General features: G+C 32.4%; 1 protein-coding gene across 2 annotated transcripts; it reads left to right on the top strand.

Annotated features, from left to right (window-relative positions):
* Positions 1-1066: 1066 nt before the first annotated feature.
* LOC124839382 (uncharacterized) lies at positions 1067-12631 on the top strand. 2 transcript variants are annotated; one of them, XM_047315193.2, is made up of 20 exons: positions 1067-1430; positions 2061-2164; positions 2504-2590; positions 2684-2759; positions 2866-2940; positions 3047-3100; positions 3722-3781; positions 3879-3995; positions 5865-5962; positions 6034-6242; positions 7448-7545; positions 7751-7854; positions 7935-8100; positions 8392-8514; positions 8921-9003; positions 9297-9438; positions 9610-9639; positions 10190-10260; positions 11089-11931; positions 12305-12631. In XM_047315193.2, exons 1-19 carry the CDS (start codon positions 1392-1394, stop codon positions 11918-11920), a joined length of 2568 nt encoding a protein of 855 aa, XP_047171149.1. In that variant the 5' UTR covers positions 1067-1391; the 3' UTR covers positions 11921-11931; positions 12305-12631. The 2 variants fall into 2 exon arrangements, with proteins under 2 accessions (XP_047171149.1, XP_047171140.1); XM_047315184.2 differs by lacking the exon at positions 12305-12631 and having other exon boundaries at positions 1068-1430; positions 11089-12137.
* Positions 12632-24090: the final 11459 nt, after the last annotated feature.

The raw sequence follows: 24090 nt of genomic DNA, 5'->3' as shown, positions 1-24090 counted from the left end.
CTTACCTAAATGATTATTAAGAGTACTATAGTTAGAAAATGTTAAAACGTCTTATCCTACTACTTGAGTAATAAGTTGGTTAGTCAAATAATTGATTAATAATTTAAATATTTAACCATTTTTAATAATCAAATTTACAATTAAAGTGTGTTTACATATTATTGATTCTTGATTAAGTTTATATTAATTATAAATTTATCTCAAAACCACGTAAGATTTTATTCTGCTATCTGAATGGTCACATTTTTTAGAAAAAGTTTTAATGCTGAATGGTCACATTTTTTAGAAAAAGTTTTAATGTATTAACAAAATGATCACATTATTCATTGAGCATAAAATTGACAAAGGATATATTTTATTCTGATCTCATACTCCAAAACAATTTTAATATATATTTTCACTATATTCATTTAAATTTTGTTAATAATTAAGATAACTAAATACATATTTAATTTTTAGTGATTATTCTATTAATAGAAACACATAAAAATTATTAAAAACATACATATTCAATTATCTTAATAATTAACAGAATTTAAATAAAATAAACGAAATTCAATTTTTTCTAACAAAAATATAATTTCTATTATATTTAAAATAAAATATATTAATATTTGTTAATATAAAACTCACTGGATTATTTAATGTTTTCTTAGATTCCCGTTTTTTTTCCCAAAATTAAAAAATATTATATATACCAACCTGGTAATAATATAGCATCGAATTATTTAATAATCTTCTTAACTTCCTATTTTTTTTTCAAAAATTAAAAAGGCCTTGCTGTATATTTTCTTCATGGACTAATTAAAATAACAGAAAGATTAATTAAAGAAAAACCTATTCAAGATTGTGATTTTTGTGTTATAAAAACGATAGTAGGAGAAAAATAAACATCTCAGTAGGTGTAGAGTGCATGGTGTATGCGTACGTTGGTATACGTATAGATACATCCATCTGAAAATAAAATAAAAAAGAATGAGACGTAGATACATACATTTGTACATACGTAATTACGTATGTGTCCATGTTATGTAGCTGGAGATGGTGTTAATGTTGGGTGGTAATGCAATTGTGATTTCAGCCAGAGTACATCCCAATTTGTACTAGTAGAGCGCCCTCTCTTTCACCCTTCATCGTTTCTTCTTCCGTTACGTACCGTAGCTACCACCACCTACGATTATTTCCCTTTTCTCCCTCTCTTTCTATTCTCTCTATCCCTTTCTCTTTCGCTCTCTCTTCTTCTTTCGATCTTCCACCGCCTCGCACCTTTTCAATCTCCAAATTAGGGTTTTCAGGTTCCTATATTTCGCTTCCATGTTCCGCGCTTAGATTCGCCAACGCCTCGCAGATCTACACACCTTCTCCTTCGCTCTTCCTTTATCTTCTCCCACATGTTCTGGAAGCTCGCCTCTATCTCCTCCTCCTCTCCTGTGAGTTTTCTCTTTCCCCTTTCTTCTATGCTAATTAACTGGAATTCTTGAATTCGAACTGCGTTTCCTTGTTCTCTTTCTCGCTTTTGTTAATTATAGAATCGCTTAGTTTCAGTCTTAGTTTTAGTTTCCTCCTTTGTAATCTTTATTTTTTCTTTTCCCTTTAATTGCCAATTTAGTAATTGTTCCTCCACCTGCCTCTCGTAATTTCTGTTGTCTGGATCCACCTAGCTCAGCTTAACTCAGCTGTCGCAGTTTTACGTGCTTTAATTATTGTTGTCTGTAATTTCACTTTGAAATGAAAAACTCTTTGGTGGGAGACAATTCACATAAACTATTGCAAATTGTATAAAAAAGAAAAGAAGGAAAGAAAGAAACCTGTGTAGATTTGAATTCATATGCAAATTTGCGACAACTTGGATTACTTACTCAAGGTTATGTCGTTTCTTTTACCTTCTCTCATGTAAAGATGATCTTTAGCGAAAATTTGTAATCGGAGGCCGTGTAATTGACGGGGAAGAATTTGAAGCCTGTGTAGTTGTTTAATTGTCAAACTCTCTAGCGGCTGAAAGCTCGCCTTACATATTTACTTGCTCAATGTCTTGTTTTTGTGTGTCTGGTGTTCTGTAGGTGGAGGTAATATTGGACAAGGAGAACTTCACTTTGGAAGAACTTCTGGATGAGGAGGAAATAATCCAAGAATGCAAGGCCTTAAACAGTCGACTCATCAACTTGTATGTTCCTAACCAGTTTGACATAATGGAGTTTTTCCTGCCCTTAACAAACTTTCCCCATTATTGTGCTTATGTTTTCGGTTTTATGACCAAGTCCAATAGATCATTTGATGCGTGTAGCTGTCACTACCTTGTGGTGTAACCAAGGCTTGGTTGTTATTGGTGGCCTTTTTCATATTTTCTGTACTCAATTTTACCTTAAGTTTAAGTGGAAGTATTATTGCTGAATTGCACAAATCTCAGGTTGGGTTATGCATTACTGATTCAACTGAAATATAATTAATAATTTTAATAATTATTTGTTGTTGTCTTGGTTTTATTTCTTTCCTTTTCTTTCAGTCTGAGAGATAGAACTCAGGTGGAGCAAATGCTACGCTACATCATTGAAGAACCACCGGAGGATGCCGAAAACAAACGGGTCTTCAAGTATGCAGTTGTAATTGAAATTTTGTTGAAGAAGGGTTATGTTTCAACTCTATTGTTTCTCTTTTATCATATGATTATTGTTCTATGATTTAGGTTCCCATTCATTGCCTGTGAGATCTTTACGTGTGAAATTGATGTAATTTTGAAGACCTTGGTGGATGAAGAAGAGGTTTGTAGTATACAACATTATTCCTTACGTAGTTTGTTTTTTGTTTTAAGTCCTTTATTAATGTTTTGCTTAAATCAATTTCTGTCTATTATTGTTGTTATTGCAGCTCATGAACTTATTATTTTCCTTCTTGGCACCTGATCGTTGTCATAGTACCTTGCTGGCTGGTTACTTTAGCAAGGTATATTCTTGGTAATTTTGAATTTAGTTTGTGACACTTTGTCGACAATAGTTGTATTGTTGTATTGAAGCACTTTCTCTTTGCTAACGACTGTTGAATTTTGCAGGTCGTTATTTGTCTAATGATACGAAAGACAGTACCGCTTATGAATTATGTTCAAGTAAGTAAGCCAATGTGCTTATAGTGTGTTTCTATTGGATTATTTTTAGAAATTATTTCAATAATTGGTTGTATGAAATAAGTATATGTTTGAACATGTTAGGTGAGCAGTTTCAAGTTATTTCATTTGGACTGTCTAAAATAATAATTTTTTATAGTAAAATTAAAAAACTAGTTATAGAGTTGTTTGTAGTAGTTGACATTTATTTAAATTAAATCTATGTATTGTTGACGATAAAGAGGAAAATAGAAGTTAAATGATTAATAAATTTTTACCTTTTAATCATTATCTCCGAGGTTTTGTTTATCATAAAATAAACTTATTTCGTTTTTGTTGATATTTTAATCTTTGATTATGAATCGAAATTATCAAAGATTTCTAATTAGTTACACCAACATTTTTCCCTACCAATGGGATTACTATATCTAAAGTCAATCCAATTCAAACTCATTTGTAGAAGGCTTTGTTTTTTTATATGGCCATTTTAAAGAGACTGCTAAGTACTACAGGATATAAAACTTATTCCTTTCGGTTGTTAGCCTCACTCTGTGATGCTGTTTATGTGAACTTATATTCTTTGTGATGTCATCTATCATTCAATCTTCAGCATACTTTCTGCAGGCCCATCAGCATGTTTTCCGCCAACTTGTAGATTTGATAGGCATTACATCTATTATGGAGGTAAACATTCATATAGCAGTTATATTATTATTATTGAGATCTTGGTCTTGCTACTGTGATGTGCTAGAATGGGTCCTAAATTAAGTTATTCGTACAGGTTTTGGTTCGATTAGTAGGTGCTGATGACCATGTATATCCCAATTTTATAGATGTGATGAAATGGTTGGCTGAGAGCAACCTACTTGAGATGATTGTTGATAAATTAAGTCCAGCTGTAAGTAAACCATCTATATCTGTGATTATAGTGTCTTTGTTACATTTTTGCTGATTAGCTACATGATGCTTATACACCTTGCTGAAACTAGACTTAAGAAAGTTTACCGTGTTTGGTAGGAGTTGTCCACTGATTAGTAAGGTTAGAAAGTGGCCAGGCTTTTGCGGGCCTTGGGTTTGCCTATGTCATTACCGATTACAAACCTTTTCTTTTAGCTTTTGCCTGGCCTATTTAAACGTCTTATATGACCTGAAAGCATGGCTACTTGGCTTGTTTTATCGAAAGATGTATAAACTTGCCAAGAAGCCTAACTATGCCAACAAGCCTAAAAAGGCCAATAGGCCTTGTTCATCACAGAAATATTAATTTGTGTAATAATTATTGTAAAATTTATACAATAATTTATAAATAAATTATAGCATAAAACTTGTGTCTTCACAAGTTGCATTTGTTTTTGTTTTATTTCACTACATTTTAATTCTTGCAATTTTGTGCTTTCTTTCTTCTCTTCTGCTATATAACATTTTTGATAAATTATCTAATATTGTTTTATTACTTATAAGTAGTGGTCTTAGGCCCTTAACAAACAATTTGATCTATTTTCATCCCTACTTATTAATAGATGATCTATGTGATATTCTAACTTATCTCACTCAATGTTTTTTTGTTGGAGATCTCATGTCAACGGAAGATATGATTGAATTATAATACATAAGTAGGTGCAAACTTCACTTTATCAAACCAGTTTGTTGAGGTTAAGTTAAGCTTAAACATGGTATCAATGCTTATCCTAGTGAGGTTTGTTGGGTTTATTGTGTCATCAATGATTGAATTTTTAGCAGACCATTCACAAATATCTAGTTTTGCACTTAAGATGTACCGTCCTCCGGTTGAGGTGGTTTATTATAGATCCCACATTGACTAGGGATATAGCCAAATTATAATATTTAAGTGGGTGTATATCTCACTTTAAAGATAAGTTTATGAGGTTGAATTAGAATTAAATTCCTTTTTTAAAAGTTATAAATCCCAAACAGTGGTGTGTTGTGGTTTAGCTTGAAAATGCTATAGTGAGATTGTGCATTATGAGACATAAGCTATATTAATTTTTTATAGTTTATATGATTTAATATTTTTATACATATAAATTCTCTAAAGTAATAAAAATTACTCAAAATTTATAACATCAATAATTAACCATAAAATATCACAGGCATCTTAAGAAAAACATACAAGTAAACACCGACAAAAATCAAATACAAGTTTCCTAGATTTGATTATCAGTAGTATTATTTATCATATTCACTATTATTACATCTATAGATTTCAATTTTTGAAACTAAATTCCCTACAATATCCCTTCACGAAAGGCCTAGTGTCTCCGTTCTTAGGAATTTTTTGGAATCAACACGGCACTACTTTAGCACCAGCTATTTGGTCTGTTACAGTTGCAACAGCAGCCCCTTTAACATGCTGGGGAAGTTCCGCACTTCTATAGTGTGCTATTTGAAACCCTGACCCCACCTAGTTATTCTATGCATGCCAGTTGTTACGTTTCATTCAACTTGCATGCAGTCTTACTCTTAAATTTAGGCATTTTCTAGAAGTGTTTGAGTGCATGATTTGGCCAGCTGAATGAAATTTTGGCCTTTTCAACACAAGATGGGCTGTGGTGTTGAGCTTACCTTTGTAGGGTTCATGGAAGACACCCATTTCCTCTTGGAGCTATAAATAGAAAAAATATGGGAAACTAAGACCAATTTAATTGTACTTGAGTGCTTGAATTTTATTGGCTATTTGTTCCCTTGTTGTCTTTTGTTATACATATAAATAATTTAACAACTGTGTTCTTTTTTAATTTTTAATCAGAGTCCTCCCGAAGTTCATGTCAATGTTGCTGAAACTTTGTGTACCATAACTCGAGTTGCATCATCTTCTACTCTAGCAATGAAGCTTTCAAGTCCAAGGTTTTGTCTTGCAAGGCTTTATTTTTTCCTAACACGTCTATAAATTGATAACTAAATTTGTTACTTCGCAGTTTTGTTGCAAAAATTTTGGGTTATGCATTGGAGGATTCACATTCGAAGTCTAGCCTTGTCAACTCACTTTCAGTGTGTATTTCTTTGTTGGATCCCAAAAGATCAGCTATTCCATCTCCGTTTTTTCATTCATTCCGAAGTCAAAACATGTATGAACCACCAATTCCTGTAAACCCAGATACCATTGGTGCAATGCTACCTAAACTTGGTAAGTGTAGTATGTTTTATCTCTCCATAAGTGGATAGTTTATATGATTGATAACAGGCTTTTTATTTAGTTATATTGCATGTGTATGATGATATGGTGAAAAGGTTATAGTATGTTCTTCAATCATGTTATGAGATGTATGATCATTTTGTTAAAATAAGATTTCAAAGAAAACTATCCAAAGGGGAACCCTATTCTTCAGGAGGTGTTAGAGAATGGAGAGTAAACCTAACAGGAGGTATATAAAGACAATCCCACAACATATGGGATTTGTGTGTTTTCCTTCTTTTATTGGGGCGAGGGCATTGTATATTTCTTAGTTTAGAACTTCTATATTTTATAATTTTCATTTTTTGTCGCAAAATTATAGCTACTATTCAGTGTTATCAAAAATTGGCCATGGGTTTGCCATGGCAGAAATAGGTAGCATATTTTTGGTTGGCCACCACAGCATGGCGGTGACAATGTGGGTTTTCCATGCAGCCTATCATGGCCACTTTAGGTGTTGTGGAATAGAGATGAGGAAATTGCATCTCAGATCTGTACCCGTTTTTGATAGTAAGAAGCCTGGGCTCACTGACTCTGATCCAAGGCAAAAAATCCTTTCTTTTAACAATTGTTATGGGTTCTTTTAACTCGACCCTGCCCCAATAAATTAAAAAACGAAAATGGGTTGAGTCATACAATCTAACCTAGACCCAGCAGATAAAAAAAACCTAACCTTAGAGTTGAGCAAGGCAGTTGTAAATAAAAAGATGCATACTTCAGTTATTGGTGACTGCACCTGCAGCCTGTTTGGACGACGCAATGCAGTGCAGGCATTGCCACCTCAGCGCCTGCTACCCGCTCTTTATTTTTATTATTTACATTGCTGCTTCTGTTTGTATTTTCTTCCCACTTTTTTCTTTTTCCTTTCCATTATCTCTTTCATTCCACTGCCACACCTGCAACCTGAGTAATTAATTTATTGATTTTCATTTTTTATTCCTTTAAAGTCTAGTCTTTCTCTTCCAAATCTGTGTGGTCGTCAATAGCTAGCAAAGCTTTCCTGTTTAAAGATGTTGTACCCTTCAGTCCTGCTTGGGTTTTCATTTGGGGGTCCATGTTATATTTGAAGAATGATATGCCAACAATTTTCTTGTTACGAAGTATATTTTATTTGAGCAGTCCTATTACAGCGTAAAGATTGCACTTGTTGTCTACAGGTGAACTGCTTGTGCTTTTGGACGTGTCATCCGACAATAAAGTATTACCTACAACGTATGGTGAATTGAGACCTCCACTTGGCAAGCATCGATTAAAGGTTTGTTATGTCTTTTCTTTTAAATTTTATGGGTATGGTTGCCCCCTCCAGAGCTAGGTTGTTGATTGGCAGTTATTATTGATTTTTGTTCCATTGATAACCTTCATTGAGCACTTTGAGCATTCATATTCCTGAGCAAGGCCAAAGGTCTGATGCCTGTTTTGAATGTATTTTCTTTTTCTGACCAATTTGCAATACATTACAGATTGTGGAGTTTATTGCTGTACTTTTGAAAACTGGAAATGAAGTGGCAGAAAAAGAATTGGCAAACTCAGGAACCATTCGACGAGTCATTGATCTTTTCTTTGAGTAAGCAATTTTACATTTTTCAATTCTGCGGAGTTGTAGATGTCTTCTCTTCTCTTGACAAGTTTTGTATTAAAATACAGGTATCCATACAATAACTCATTACACCATCACATAGAAAGCATCATATCATCATGTCTGGAGAGCAAATCTAATGCCATCATTGATCATGTGCTCCGAGATTGTGATTTAGTTGGAAGGTTTATCCAAGCAGATAAAAATTCTATTCTTTCTGCTGAAAGCAATCAGGTAAATTATGCTTGAAACTGATTGATGGGACTTGAGTTGGTCATCAGCTTTTCTGCAGTCTGTTTTCTCAAGCCATTAGTTTATAACTCAACCTAGGGTAGAGAAAAACTTGATTGATTTAAGAAACTTTTGATAGTGTGTTCAGTTACCTTTATTTTTCTCATGTTTTATTGAATAAAAATGAAAATAAAGATGCATCACTACATATATCCATATGCACTGTGTGCATGGTCTCTGTATGCTGTGAAGTCTACAAGAACATCTTATTTAGCTAAATTTATGATTTTGCAGCCCACGGTACCTGCTGCAGGAAAACGGGGAACACGAATAGGAAACATTGGACATATTACTCGAATTTTCAACAAACTTGTTCACTTGGCCCATAACCAAAGCCACATTGTGAAATGTCTCCAGGTTAGTTTTGTATTTACTTACAGTGACAAATTCATGTTTTTTCTAGTATTTGGTTTTCCAACCCATACGAATTTGTGATATCTGTTATGTTTGCTTTGAATTGAATCATTGACAGCTTTGCATAAAAACTTAGCAGATCCTAATTCAGTCTTCTGAAAATGTTTTTTTTTTCATGGAGAATTTGGTCGACTCCTTAATGTGCCTGGTTCACTAATAATAATTATATAAATAAGAAATGGTTTAACAGTGTTGAAGCATTAGATCCCATATCTTGAAACTGCTATTAGACCTCTCGTTTAAATTGAATAGTTTTCCCCGTTCCTTGAACTAATTAGGTTGAGCTTGCATTTTAATTGTGTTGGCATGGATGTTCTTTAAACTAAATCTTCCTTAATCATCTTTGTAGGAGAATAGTGAGTGGAATGAGTGGCAATCTACTGTTCTTCAGCAGCGTAATGTGGTTGAGAATGTTCACCGTTGGGCTTGTGGGTAAGCTCTAATTTGAATTATCTAGCCCCAAATTCTTAGAAGAAGCATTACAGGGAGGTTCAGTGATTTTATTGAGCATGATGTTGGTAGTGGTGCAAATTTTGGTTACAAAAAAGATTAAGATGGCCAAGGCCATGTCTTCAATGAGTAGTCTACAGCAAGTGAGGTTATCTTTCTCACGCAGAAAGGATTGGGTGGGGCACGATTATCTGTATGAAATTAGAAACATAGGGGAGTGGATATTGTGAATCCTTCTTCATTTTTATTGATTTCCTGTTTCATGTTTTCTGAAGACGCCCAACTGCATTACAAGATAGAATGAGGGATAGTGATGATGAAGACCTTCATGACAGAGACTATGATGTTGCAGCTTTAGCAAATAATTTGAGCCAGGCTTTTAGATACAAAATTTATGGAAATGAAGATAATGAAGAGGTTTGAAGTTGTTGGTTGCTTCTTAGCCTCTCTATGTTTATGTGATGTGTCTTTAATCTTGATTCATCTGCCTCCCCTCTTTCATTTTTTCTTCTAATTTCTCATTTTTTCATTGCCTTGAAGACTGTGACCTAAATAAGTAATGGACTAATCTAATAATCACTGTTACAGGAACATGGTGTTCTTGATCGAGATGACGAGGTAATAGTTTTTTAATATAACTGAAATATTTGATCTGGTTAATTTCAGGGATTTGGAGAACCACTTTTGCGCTTAAAAATGTCTCATTTAGAAATTAGGTGACTGTCTCACTCATTGTGGCTGTCATCCATTTGCACAATTGTTGTGTCTTGTGCCGTGTAGTTTTATTGTTTTGTGCCTTGGTTACTTTATTTTCGTAGCCTGTTAAAGTTACACAGTAATCAACTAACATATATTTCTTTGGGAAACTAGGAAATAAGTATTTTATAACAGAAAGTAGGGATAAACCATCATTACAAAGATCTAAATCACAGGTTCAATCCATGCCTATCCCCGGAAAAACAAAACAAAAGACAAAACACTACAGAAATGCAAAACTTCCTTTTATCTTTATTTCAAATCCTTTTCCCTTGTCAAGGGGCAAAGCTATAACAACCGGAATTCCTCTTATGACCTCTGCTTAAAATTTTCACATGATAATAGCAGTGACAATATGGTAATCTTGCTTTCTTTGTTTGATAGTAAATTCATTTGTTTTTATCAAATGCAGGATGTCTACTTTGACGATGATTCTGCTGAAGTAGTCATATCATCCCTAAGACTTGGTGATGATCAAGGGAGGTGAGTATTCATTGTCATAGCTGGAACACATTTAGGAAGACTTTGATCTAATGGTATTATTGAGCATGATATTTAGTGAAAACAATCTGTATACGATAAACCACTCAATTGTCATGCCCTTCAAAATTAAAAACGTGCATGGTCTACTAATAGGTTTTCCAGTGTACTTGATTTTCATATTCCACGTGGTAACCATAATTTTTGTAATTCTATGAACTTTTAATGATGTGCAGTGCAGAATATGCAGTCACAAACTAGAGATATATTCTTCATGGAAGAATTAAATGTGGATCATAATCAGTATTCTTTACTTTCTTTTGTGCTCATAGATTCTCTATAAACACGCTCTATCCTTCCTCAGAGATCATCCCATTTTGTAGAATGTTACACATACAATTACGCTAGCATTTTATTTTAAATGTTAATCTCATGATAAGTAATATCTCTGAAGATTTGGCCTTTTATCAGTCAATTGACCATGTGTGGTTCATGTAATTGAAACTGACATCACCTAGTGTCATAGTAAATAATGAAAGGCTTTTTCTGTTCACATCCTATGGTGGAAATTGAATATAATTTTTCATTTTATAAGCCATGAAGATATATAAGTTTTGGTTTTCTGCTACGTTGTGTGACTTGTGTTTGCCTCCGAATGTTATTCTCCTCTGTCATAATACATTCCGCCCCTGCTTGTTGCTGGGTTTATTTGTTTTTGGTGTATGACAAAGACAACTTGTAATTCTCTCTTATCAACCAAAATTCCCAGTCGAAGTGTTTTTTGTTTTCATTTCATTCATCATTAAATGTTGATGTTTTTCTTTTATGCAGTAACCTGTTTACAAACTCCAACTGGTTTGCGTTCCAAGATGACAGAATTGGTGATGCACCTGGGGGCACATCATCCTCTGAGATGATGGATGAGATAAAATTGAACTCAGCTTCAAATGGTGGTAGCAACAGTAGTGATGACGAGGTAGTGGTTGGAGAGGATGAAGAATTGGCTGACAGCAAAAACACTGTGAATGGTATATCTAGCTCAAGCACGGACTTCTTTAGTGGATTAACTGGTAGTGATTCCATGAATGGCACCTTAGACTTTGAAAGTGAGAAAACAAGTCCTTCACATGATATGGGATTCTTCAGGTTTGAGGCACCAGACAATGAGGACTTGTTTGGCGATAGATCTTTACCTGATTGGGTGCGATGGGGTGAACCATCAGATATGCAAAATTCTGGCTCAAGTAGGAATCCCTTTCTGGATCATGACGAGTCTGGTAGTAATTTTCCTATCAAGCCTCAGGTAGACAGTCTTGTTCTGAATTCTCCTTCAAATGGGGAATCTGTACCTCCTTCGAATGGATCACCAACGACTACAGATTCAATTAATGGGAGCATTGACTCCAGTCCAACAACAGTAGCGGTACCCTCGCTATTTGAAGAGGATGTGGAATTTGTAGGAGTGGAATTAGATGGTACCGAGAAGGCAATGGAACAGGCTTTAAAAGAAGGCACAGTTGGCGAAGCCGGACCATTGAAAAGAAACGCAGTGTCAAAGGTTCCAGAAAAGGAAAATTCTGAAGAAGATGGCAGTCATGCTGTGAAGGACTTCAACGATGCAAATTACTGGAGGGTCGACAAAGAGGTTGCTGTTCTAGAGTGATGAGCAGAGTGGTAAATCTTAGTTCCATTGTTTGTATGAAAATGTGGATGAACTCCAAGGTTATGCAACAAATTAGTGTACAGTATATTTTTGTTTCATTATGCTCTGTTTCTGTTATATTCAGCATCATTAGATATTAAGCTTGTTTACTAAATTGAAGTTTTGCCTCTACCTGCAAGTGGTTTATAGGGAATTCCCACATTTATTGAATATTCAATCTGGTCTTCTCTCTCTGTTCTGTTTTTGCGGCTACCAATAAAGGTTGATTGTTAGTGTTAATTTTCTGCATTTACGGGGATGCTTACACACCCTATAACGTTTACTTAACGTATTTTTTTAAACCCGTTAGCTCGTTTTGGTTGGCTAAATTTTGACTTGCAACAGGGACGGACGGGTCACTCTGCCAGGCTTTATTTTTCAGTCTGGTATGAACTATTTCAAGATTTCGGTTCATTTGGGTAAACAGTGTATCGTATTTATAACTAACATTCTATGTAAATGTTACTTTTATACAATTGTGCTCTTTAATTAGTACGACGATATGGTCACAGATAATGTTGTCTTTTGAGATCAATGTATAGCTTGGAGCAATTGCTTTTTCCGGTGATAGAAGTTTATCCTGGCTATTTTCTTTTTTAATGAGTGAGATAATTTGTATTTTATCCTTAAAGTAAGGAAATGCCAATTTTCATTACTCAGTATTGTGGAGCATTCGAGACTGCATGGCATAATGTTATCGTTTCGTGTACATCAGCGATAGAGTTTCCAACTTTTATTGCTCCCGGAAAGGGAAGGATTTTCGGTGGGTTGTCTCTTTTATTACAGTAAAAGTCTCGTTGATTCTTCCGTTGGTTTTTGTGAGAGCTCCTTCCTACACCACCACCTCCTTCTCCCTCCACCTCCCCAAATTCTATTATTTCCAAAAATAATCTTTAAGTTAATTTTTTTTTTACTTTTACCATTTAGATTTCTTTTAAACCCTAATTCTACTCTCCCTTATTTGCACAGTCACTACACCCCCACCTGCACTTCTCCCTCTCACGGATTTCTTTCCCATTTTCGTTTTCTCCCTTCTTCTTCCTCCCCTTTTCACTTATGATTTTCGTTTTCATTTGTCATCCCCGTTTCTTCTTTCTTTGCATTTATGTTTCATTGCTTCCATTGATTGTTGAGTGGCGATGTGGAGGATTGTCCAGGAGCAGGCGCACACATACAAATGAAGAGGCACGGTGTAGGAGAGAAGAAATAAAGTGCGTCAGTGTTGTGTGTACCGTGTAAAAAAAAAATTAAAAAGAGTGAGTAGAAGTGAGGAGTACCGTGTGAAGAAAAACGAAAGTCTGTGTGTGTGTTGTGAGAACCGTGAAGAACAAAATAGAAAGGAGGGTTGTATTTTAAATTGTTGAGTGTATATTTGTTGTAAGTTTGTTAGATTTCAGAGTGTTGTGCTTATGTATTTTAGATTTCCAGAAAAATTGTTAGTTTATTAATAGAGAATATATTTCCAAAATTCTACAATTTCTGTGTGGGGGGTGTAGAGATGATTTTATAGTGGGGATCAGAATTCAAAATGATGTTTTTAGGTTTAACTTTTCTCCTGTTAACATCTTTATCTCCTTTCTTCCATTACTACTGTTTGCACGTTCAAACCAATCTTCTCCATTTTAGCTAAATCACTAACTTCCCATTAATGTCTCACTGTATCTCAGAGTTTATACTCTCCAGAGATAAGAAGAAGAAATAAGAAGAGAAACAAAAATGAAAAACAGAGAAATAGAGATGGGTGGGATGTAGCTGTGCAGCAAAAATAAGATTTTCAAATAAATTAAAAAATCTTAAATGGTAAAAGTAAAAAAGGTTTTAACCTTAGGATAAAATTGAAATTAAAAGAATTTGGAGAGATGGAGAAAGATAGTGTGGTGGTGGAGGGAGGAACACCCGATTTTTGTTGAAGGTTGTGGGAATAATAGGCTTCCGAACGGGGTCTCTGAAACATTACAAAGTGAGGGAAGATTGTTGTTTGTAGATGGATGTGAGAATCCTAAGATAAATTAGTAAGGGTATATGTTTTTAGTATGTAAATTTCAACTTGAAATAAGAATTCGTCCTTAAATTTTTATATCAAAATTTGATATATTTTAATTTTTAAGATTAAAAAATAAATATAATATATTTTAATTTTTAAGATTAAAAAATAAATATAAATATATATTTTTTAATCTAATGACATTAATTTTTTTTACATTAAATGGTGTTATAGGTTGATTTTAAGTTGGAATGTGTTTAGTGGTATAAACAATTTAAACATCAACCTAAAATTTAGTCTAACATTAAAGAATTACATACTTATGGTAGAATGACCTAATAAAGTTGTACAGATTAAACATATTTAACCTAATCAATAACATTTTTTACTTGGAGACATATTAAAAAACATTATTTAATAAAGTTTATTAAATTTTTTCATTTTGGAATAGTTCAAATTTACTATCAATTTATCGTAATTAATCTCGTTAATTTGATATTATAATTATTATAATATTTATAATGAAATAAATATTATTTTATTGATAATATAGGTTTACAGTTTATATTGATTTTATAAATATAATAATACTCCTTAAAAAATATTTATTCAATAATCATTCTTACTTACTATATATTTATAAAGATTTAAATTATTTTATTAACTTTTCTTTTCAGGTAAGTTTCTTCTTTCTAAACAAGATATTCAATTTGGATCATAACAAACATTCAAACTACCATTGCAATCTTGTCACATAACAAAAGGGTTCTTTTAACAAATAGGGAATGGTCAGATTTAGATTGGGTATATCCTGAAGAAATAAGAAATGATGAAAGCTTGTCAAACCACTGTTTGCTAGCTTGTTTCAACCCATATAAGGATTTGGTTAGTTTACAGACCAGCCCTTTATTGTCAACATTTAATCCTGGAGGAAGATCCATATAAACATCTTCATTCAAATCTCCATGAAGGAAGGCATTGTCCACATCAAGTTGATGTAAGAACCAGCCTTTAGAGGCTGCAAGAGCCAACAAAAGTCTAACAGAGGTGAGTTTAGCAACTGGGGAAAAAGTATCCAAAAAATCTATTCCCTCTTGTTGAGTGTAGCCTTTGGCTACCAATCTGGCTTTATATCTCTCAACTGTGCCATCAGCCTTATGCTTCACCTTATAGACCCATCTGCATCCGATAGATCTCTTTCCTGGAGGAAGTTGGGTCAAATACCAGGTTTTATTCATCTGTAGAGCATGTATTTCCTTCCTCATAGCATCAACCCATTCAGGGTTGTTCTTAGCTTCTTCATAGGAATTGGGCTCTTTATTCACAGTTATAGCAAGAGTGTATTTCAAATGCTTATCTGAAAGAGATTTATAAGACAAAATTTTTTTTAATGGGATAGGGAGTAATCAAACCAGTTTTGGCACACAGTTGAGTGGATGGAGAGTGATCACTTTGTTGTATGTAATCTTTTAAGTATTCTGGAGTCCTTCTCATTCTGCTGGATTTCCTCTGTGCATTTCCAAGTTCTTGATCTATAGGATTGTCATTATCGGTGGCAGCTTCCTCTTTAGTAGATCTCTCATTCTCAGTAGAACTTTGTTCATGGCTGCAAGTAATGTCATCAAGAAAAAATATGTCTCTTTTATCTTTATTATGATTACTGCTTCCTGCTTGTTTGTCTTTATATGGGAAAATATTTTCATAGAAGATAACATTCCTACTTATGAATATTTCTCTACTATTAATGTCAAGGACTATATATCCTTTTATCCCACTCTTGTATCCTAGAAAAATACCCTTTCTAGCTCTAGGATCAAGCTTACTTCTGTTACCTTCTAAGGTAGATGCAAAACATAGACAACCAAAAATCTTTAAGTCAAGATAGGTGGGTGATTTACCGTGTAAGAGTTCATAAGGGGTTTTGTCTTTAATGATAGGAGAGGGAAGTCTATTGATCAGATAAACAGCTTGGGATAGAGCATAGGACCAATATATGTGAGGGATATTAGATTGGAAGATCAAGCTGCGGGTTACATTCAATATATGTTGGTGTTTCCTTTCCACAACAGAATTTTGTTGTGGAGTCTCAACACAACTTCTTTGATGTTCAATTCCATACGAATTATAGACACTAGAGCAATTAAATTCAGGTCCATTATCGGTTCTTATCACTTTAATAGCCTTATTATGTTGTGTCTTAACCTTAGTAATAAAGCTCTGCAGCAGTTCTCTAGTTTGGCCCTTATTATGCATAAGAAAAATCCAAGTATGCCTACTGTAGTCATCAACAACAGTTAAAAAATACCTATGACCATGTACAGAGGGGGTAGATATGGGACCCCAAATATCACAGTGAATCATGTCAAAACAGTCATCAGATAAAGAAGTGCTTTTAGGAAAAGGCAATTTGTGCTGTTTGGCAAAGTGACAGATATCACAAGCGTCATTATCACTAGCAGTCTGAATATAAGGGAAAACTTTACACATCTTATCAAGAGTTTTATGTCCAGGATGACCAAGTCTAAAGTGCCAAATATTTACATTGTCATGTTCATACGAAAAGGCAAAACTAGGAGCTAAATTCCTTCCAAAAGATTGTAAATGATAGAGTCCCTTGCACACACTAGCATACCCAATCATCCTCAATGTTGAGTTGTCTTGAATTTCACACATCTTAGAAGAGAAAGTTAGTGTACAGTTTATATCCCTAGTGAGACTTTGAACAGATATGAGATTAAAGGTGAATTCTGGTATATATAAAACATTAAAAATCACAAATTCTTTAGAGAAATGTATGGTTCCAGCATAGTGAGCAGTGACAGTAGAACTATTGGGTAATTTCACTGATATAGGACTGATTTTATAGAAAGTTGTAAACTGGTTTTTATCATGGGTTACATGATCTGTTGCCCCTGTGTCTATGATCCATGAAAATATACCTGGTGCATTCTCTGTGTTGTCTTTCTGGATTTGACTGATGTTGTGAGATGGGTGTCAACTTTCTCCAGCATTTGCAGTATCTTTTGCATCTGTTCATGAGTGAAAGAATTTTGAGTGACATTTTGCTGACTTGTCTGCACTCCAGTAGATGTTGAACAGACATTAGCTGTCCCCCATTCACTCTGTCCAGTGTTGTTTTCATTACTGTTGTCATTCTTTTTGTACCAAGGTGGGTATCCATGCTTGGAATAACACTCATCAATGGTGTGGTTCATCTTATGACAGTAGGAACACTGTTTTCCGTAGTTGGGGTTTCTCCCTCTCCCTCTTCCTTGATTTCTGGGAGGATTTCCACGTCCATAAGTCTTCCAACCTTGATTGTTCTTCCATTGATTTTGCTTTTCAGTGGCACTTGCAAGAACCTTGCTGTCATTCTGATTAGAATCATTTTTCCCTTGTCTTTCTTGTTGTATGATGAGGGAAAATACACGATTAATGTTGGGTAGAGGCTCCATAAGCAATATCTGGGTTTTAACAGTATCATAGCATTCATTTAGGCCCTTTAGGAAACATATGACATGCTCCATGTCCCTGTATTTCTGTGATGCTTTGGACATATCACATTTGCATGGAATTTTGCAACTGCAAATGGGAATAGGTCTTAGAAATTCAAGTTCTTCCCACAAGATTTTCAAATCTGTAAAATACTGGGTCACACTCCTTTCACCTTGCTTGATGGAGTGAATTTCTTGGAGTAAATCTGAGAATTTGAAGTGATCTCCTTTAGAAAATCTTTCCTTCAACTCTTCCCACAGTTCTTGTGCATTCTCTACGTATATCACACTCTCAGCTATTTGGGGTGAGAGGGTTTTAATGATCCAAGATAGCACCATCATGTTGTTTCTTTCCCAAGAATCAAACAAACTGTCACTTCTTTCGGGTCTTGTGATGCCTCCATCTATGAATTTAAGTTTGTTCTTGGATAAGAGAGCCCTTCTCATGTTTCTACTCCAAGAAGTATAGTTGGTTTCATTCAAGACCTGAGATATGAGGGAGGTGCCTGGGTTCTCCCCTGGGTGTAAGTAGTAGGGACTGATTGGGTTATTGGTCTGGTCCAGTTTTTCCATAGTTAGCAAGAAATTTCAAAGAACCAAAGAAAGATCAAGAAGAAGAAGGATGTGCAGCGGAATCAGTGGCAGAACAGGTCCAAGACCTGCTCTGGTACCATAAAGAGAAACCAGTGGCCCAGCAGGAAACCAATAGCCCACAGCTTGAGGCCCAACAACGTGAGACAAAAATCTCACTGGAAGCCTTTGATGGTCAGAGAAGCGTTGGTGAGCCAGCTGCGAAAAGAGGAGAGAAGTGGGATCTCCATGTTCGTCCGGCAAGAGCACCGCGACGGTGGTGGATCGGAAAGAGGACGACGGTGGAACGGACCCGCGACAGAGGTAAGCCCCTTTAACTGAATAGAGATAAGGGAAAAAGAAAGAAAACGTATATGCATGAATATATGTGTGTTGTATTTTTACAGAGGCTGGAAACCTTTATATATGGTTCCAGTAAGGCAGCAAAAGCTGTCAAACTAACAAACTAACTGAAAATAACAAAACCCCCAAATTAGAAAACCTAGAAACCGAAAGTACTGTTTACAGGAACAGTAAACCAAAAACAAGTAACACCGGATACATTCAATAGAACACTCGATTTTTGTTGAAGGTTGTGGGAATAATAGGCTCCGAATGGGGTCTCTGAAACATTACAAAGTGAGGGAAGATTGTTGTTTGTAGATAGATGTGAGAATCCTAAGATAAATTAGTAAGGGTATATGTTTTTAGTCTGTAAATTTCAACTTGAAATAAGAATTCGTCCTTAAATTTTTATATCAAAATTTGATATATTTTAATTTTTAAGATTAAAAAATAAATATAAATATATTTTAATTTTTAAGATTAAAAAATAAATATAAATATATTTTTTTAATCTAATGAAATTAATTTTTTTTACATTAAATGGTGTTATAGGTTGATTTTAAGTTGGAATTATAAACAATTTAAACATCAACCTAAAATTTAGTCTAACATTAAAGAATTACATACTTACTGTAGAATGACCTAATAAAGTTGTACACTAATCAATAACATTTTTTACTTGGAGACATATTAAAGAACATTATTTAATAAAGTTTATTAAATTTTTTCATTTTGGAATAGTTCAAACTTACTATCAATTTATCGTAATTAATCTCGTTAATTTGATATTATAATTATTATAATATTTATAATGAAATAAATATTATTTTATTGATAATATAGGTTTACAGTTTATATTGATTTTATAAATATAATAATATTCCTTAAAAAATATTTATTCAATAATCATTCTTACTTACTATATATTTATAAAGATTTAAATTATTTTATTAACTTTTCTTTTCAGGTAAGTTTCTTCTTTCTAAACAAGATATTCAATTTGGATCATAACAAACATTCAAACTACCATTGCAATCTTGTCACATATTCATAGAAGTCCGTATTGAAAAAATCCAACAGACAAAAGAGGAACTATAGTTAAAATTTCTTTGATTGTCATATGTAAATAAACTGGGTGGATTCTTTGATTGTCATTTAATCAATATATAGATTCAACACGAGACGTGTAACATAAGACAATTGTTAAATGTGCTTTTTGATTGCGAAATATTCTTTCTTCTATTAGTTAACAGCTATTCTGTTTTTACTTTTCCCCTTTCATCTATTCAGAAAGAGGAAAATAGTTATTTGGAGGAAAATACGTATTTATGTAAAATTGTTACAAATAGATGGAAAAAGTATATTTAGAAATAAAAGTAGATTTAACAATTAACAATTGTCTTAGCTTATTTGTAGTTAGAAACTTAAATACGCGATACTACTATTCAGAATATACGTAAAATTAATGATTATACGTGAGGAATGAAAACCCTAAGTAATCGCAGTTACCACGCATGAAATGACAGGAGCACCATCACAGATAATGCTAACCACTTCTCTTATGCTTTTATCAATACATTATTTAATGTTAAATTCTCTTGTGATGTTATATCTTTCAGTTTCATCAATGAAGCATTTAATGTTAAATTCTCTGTTGATGAATCTCATTCTTTTTTAGATAAAAATTCCACTCCTATATTCTTAAGTTTATTTTTTTAAAAAAACACAAAAGAATATAATAAATAGTTGCTTGATATTTTTTAACTAATTATAATCGTTTTTTTATCCCTTTTTAGGAGATTTTTTTATCATTTGATGTTTTACACTGTTATAGTAAGCCAGTTTGGTTTGATGATAATTTTAACATAGAAAAGTTAGATTTCTATTAAAGGTGAAAAGAGAAAGTATAGATTACGTGGTCTGACAGAAGCTAACATGAATTATCCTATGTTTAAATCATGGTATGACCTTGAAGAAAACGAAAAGTCGTAACCCTAAACGTAACTCAGCATTTGAGAAACAATCGTAATGGTTTTGAAAATTAGGGTTGCATTAATATATCATGTTGCACATAACGATTCATTTGACTAACACAACTCCCATCACTTCCATCCCTACATCCCATCATTGTAAGCACTTAATACATCTTTGTCGGCAACTTAATATCTAATTAAACCAATTTTCATTACAATTTTTTTCTCTTCAAAATATGTGCATGTGATAAAATCTGCAATGAATAGTTAATATATATTGATAAATATTTTAATATTTGTTTATAAATGATAAGATAATACGTTCATAATTCATACAAAATATAAATAATAATTTAATTTATATTTTATATTTTATTTAATTAAATTTAATTTAAAATAAAATTAATTTATATTTTATTAGATTAAATTTAATTAAATTTAAATTTATATATTTTTATATATATTATTTTGTAATATTATTTAAATTTCATTTTAAAAATTCATAAAATATATATTTTTAATATTTATGGTACTCGTGAATTTTATAGTATTTGCTAATATTTTTGAAACGGATGTTGGCAGACGAGTTGTGGATGGAATTTTTATTTTAGGAATTAAGTTGTTGCATATAAATACTATGACCCAACCTATTATCAACCAGTAACACACTTTTTATATTTTCATACTTTTATGCATTTTCAGTTTATTAGGGTAATTCAGTTTCTTTAATGGTTGACACTGATTCCTTATTTAGTGGTTGAATTATGTTGTCAGAGATTTCAAAATCATTCAATGGTTCTTTGTTGAAAAAAAGTAAGTCATATTTTATGTTCATATTCTAAAAGGGATATTATTAAACATCATAGTCACAGCAATGTTCAAACATCATTCCATCAAATTAATTTTTTTATTATTCACGTAAAAGAGTCAAAGCTAACACATGGATGTGTTAAAACTGCTGTTAATTTACTTATTCTAGTTTTAATTATGATATATAATTTTACTTTAATTTCTAAAAGAAAACTTCGAATGTTGAGATTTAAATACAACTTAAACGATATATTTTTCTTATATATATTTTTTAACTAAAATATAAAACGAATAGTATACTTGACGGTATTTTAGTCCGTTAATTTGAATGTGTCAATTTATTACGAACTTGTACGGGTTAAGTTCAGACATTATAGAATTAATTGGACATAAAAAATTAAATTAAATTTTTATTTAAAATTTAAAGTTCAAGTATTATATTTTATTGACTAGCTAGCACGTTCAATGAAGAAAAAGGAGATAAAAATGCGTTGGTGGAAGAAAAATAGAGCTGAAATAGAGAAAATATAACTTTTTAATGCACAAAATTCCATAAACAAAGCTTTTATTTTCTTTTCCGATAAGTATGTTAAATTAATTTCAAAATTCATTTAAATTTTTTTTAACACGCTTTATTTAAATATATTTTGTATTTCCATAAAAAAAACTTAGAACCAACTCTAACATGAACTTATCTTATTACATACTCGAGTTATAAATAATTTATAACTGAATCCGTTCCAAACCTACCCATCGCATGCTAATACATCATATACCAAGTACTTTCAGCACTGTTATTGATTATTAGTTATACTTATTATTATTATTATTATTATTGATTATTAGTTATACTTATACTTATTATTATTATTATTATTATTATTATTATTATTATTATTATTATTATTATTATTATTGAGTTTAAATTAAATTCATTGCAAATTTGGTTATTTTTAATTAAGTTCCTATTATTTTTTTGTGCGGTGTAACTATTATCATATTTCAATCATCTCATTTATATATTTTTGTGTTAACGAAGGTAAGATTTTATGATTAATATAAATTCATAATGACAAATTATTTTTATTGTTTTAATTAAAAATATATTGAAAACAAGTTATTTTGCTTTTTCGATGGGATACAACTCATCACCTAATTAAGGAGTGTTCCATTATTACCATTTATTGGAACATTAGTTTTATCCAACATATTTTTAACAAAACCAATACAAATGTCTTATCATTTTGTATTAATTATCATTGTTAATTACAAAAATTTATATTTATTAACACATGAGAAATAAGTAAGACGAAGACAAAAAAAACATTATACAACAAAAATTCAATTGAAAAATATTAAATTTTTTATAAACTTAAAACTTAATAATTTTAAGTTTATTTCAATGTCAAAATCAATTTGTAAGATAAGTTTGCATTCTAAATACCAATTCTTGCATGAATGGTGAGAGATCCAATAAGTTCAATATTGATTCTTTCATATATGTTAATTGCATAAATATGTCATGGAATGATTAGGGTGGATATTTTGTATTCAAAAACTGGGAGTTTGCCTCGTCAATCTTCTAGAGTCCAAAACTCAAAATTCTTTCATTAATTATTTTGGTTAATGGATTAATTTGATCTAAAATTTGAGATAATGGATGTAATCTAAAAAAACATTCATAAGTTGTTGTTAATGGTAGAGTTGAAGTCATCAAACTATGAGAGTCAATATCAATACTGCTTCACATATAGTTTTTTTAACCATATTTTTTAATCGAACTAAGGTCAATCCAAATAATGAATATATTTATTTTTGAAATGATTTATATTGTTAAGTAGAACTATTTCAAACTTCTTATCAAACAAATAATATGTCATTGTCACACGGTAATAAAATTGTATTGTTATGAAATATTTCTTTATATTCTTATCAATTAGGAAAGTAAAAATTTTAAAATCCTTTCATGTTAAAACATATACTTGTGAAATTAAATGTTAATGGATAATTCGATAATAAGTAAAACAATATATCGAACAATTAACAAACTTTGTTAACATATATTTTCACACTCTATTTCAATATTGTGTTAAAAAATAGACTTTAAAACTATCCAATTATGTAAATGAGTTTATAAAGTTATATTTACGCCTTAGAGTGTTAATGAAATGATAGAGAGCCAAAAGCAAATCCATTAGAGAGTCAAATAAATTCGTGAGTGTTTAGTCTTAAACGGACAATATCTTAGGAGTGAAGAGATTTTTGGATATATGTGTATATTAAAAAATGATTATGAAAGGAAAGAGATAAAGCGGAAGTAATATGCAAAAAAACGTGAGAAGAAGAACAGAAAAACACAGTAGTGTTGTTTGATCATTCGATTAAGAGAGAGAGAGAGATAATAATGAAGAACGAAGATGCTCTCCAATCCCAATGCAGAGAAAGAAAACAAAGCCCACAAACTACGCCATGGAAACTGAAAAGGAAAAAACCAATTCATTGATATCCTTGGAAGATGTTCTCTTTTGCCTCTGCAATCTGTGATTCCAATAACCTTCTCATTTTTACACCTTCTTCCAAAGCCTCCCCTTTTGACCATTTGACTTCCACACTTTCACCCATCAAAACCTCATTAATTTCTGCAAAAACAACTCTTAAATCAACGATCCCGAGATCAAAAAGCGACGTAGGAGGGAAGGCAGTGTTGTATGTTGGGAGTTCACGTGCATGAGTCAAATGAAATTCATAATCCCGGTATGTGGGTCCCACTCCCACGTGTGATTATGTCTTAGGACTCTGCAAAACACCCTTATTAAGGTAGTTTTGGTTGAGATTAGGAGGAAGCTGTCTCTCCTTAGTGTGCAATGGGTGACGTCACAGATGTTGGAACGCTTCAATTCACAAACCCTATGCCTTTGGTTTCTCATTTCAAACAATCACTTCTAAACCAATATC

The sequence above is a fragment of the Vigna umbellata genome, chromosome 3 (assembly GCF_029865625.1).
Source record: "Vigna umbellata cultivar VRB3 chromosome 3, Vumbellata_1.0, whole genome shotgun sequence".
Classification (NCBI taxonomy): domain Eukaryota; kingdom Viridiplantae; phylum Streptophyta; class Magnoliopsida; order Fabales; family Fabaceae; genus Vigna; species Vigna umbellata.
Note: the sequence above shows the minus strand (reverse complement) of the source record. Positions and strands in the feature narration are given on the sequence as shown.

Excerpts from the sequence above, each read along its gene's own strand:
- LOC124839382 (XM_047315193.2), top strand. The coding sequence starts at position 1,392 with ATGTTCTGGAAGCTCGCCTCTATCTCCTCCTCCTCTCCT. Across the intron at positions 5,963-6,033 it reads ATGAAGCTTTCAAGTCCAAG|TTTTGTTGCAAAAATTTTGG; the intron begins GTTTTGTCTTGC and ends GTTACTTCGCAG. Across the intron at positions 10,261-11,088 it reads CTTGGTGATGATCAAGGGAG|TAACCTGTTTACAAACTCCA; the intron begins GTGAGTATTCAT and ends TCTTTTATGCAG.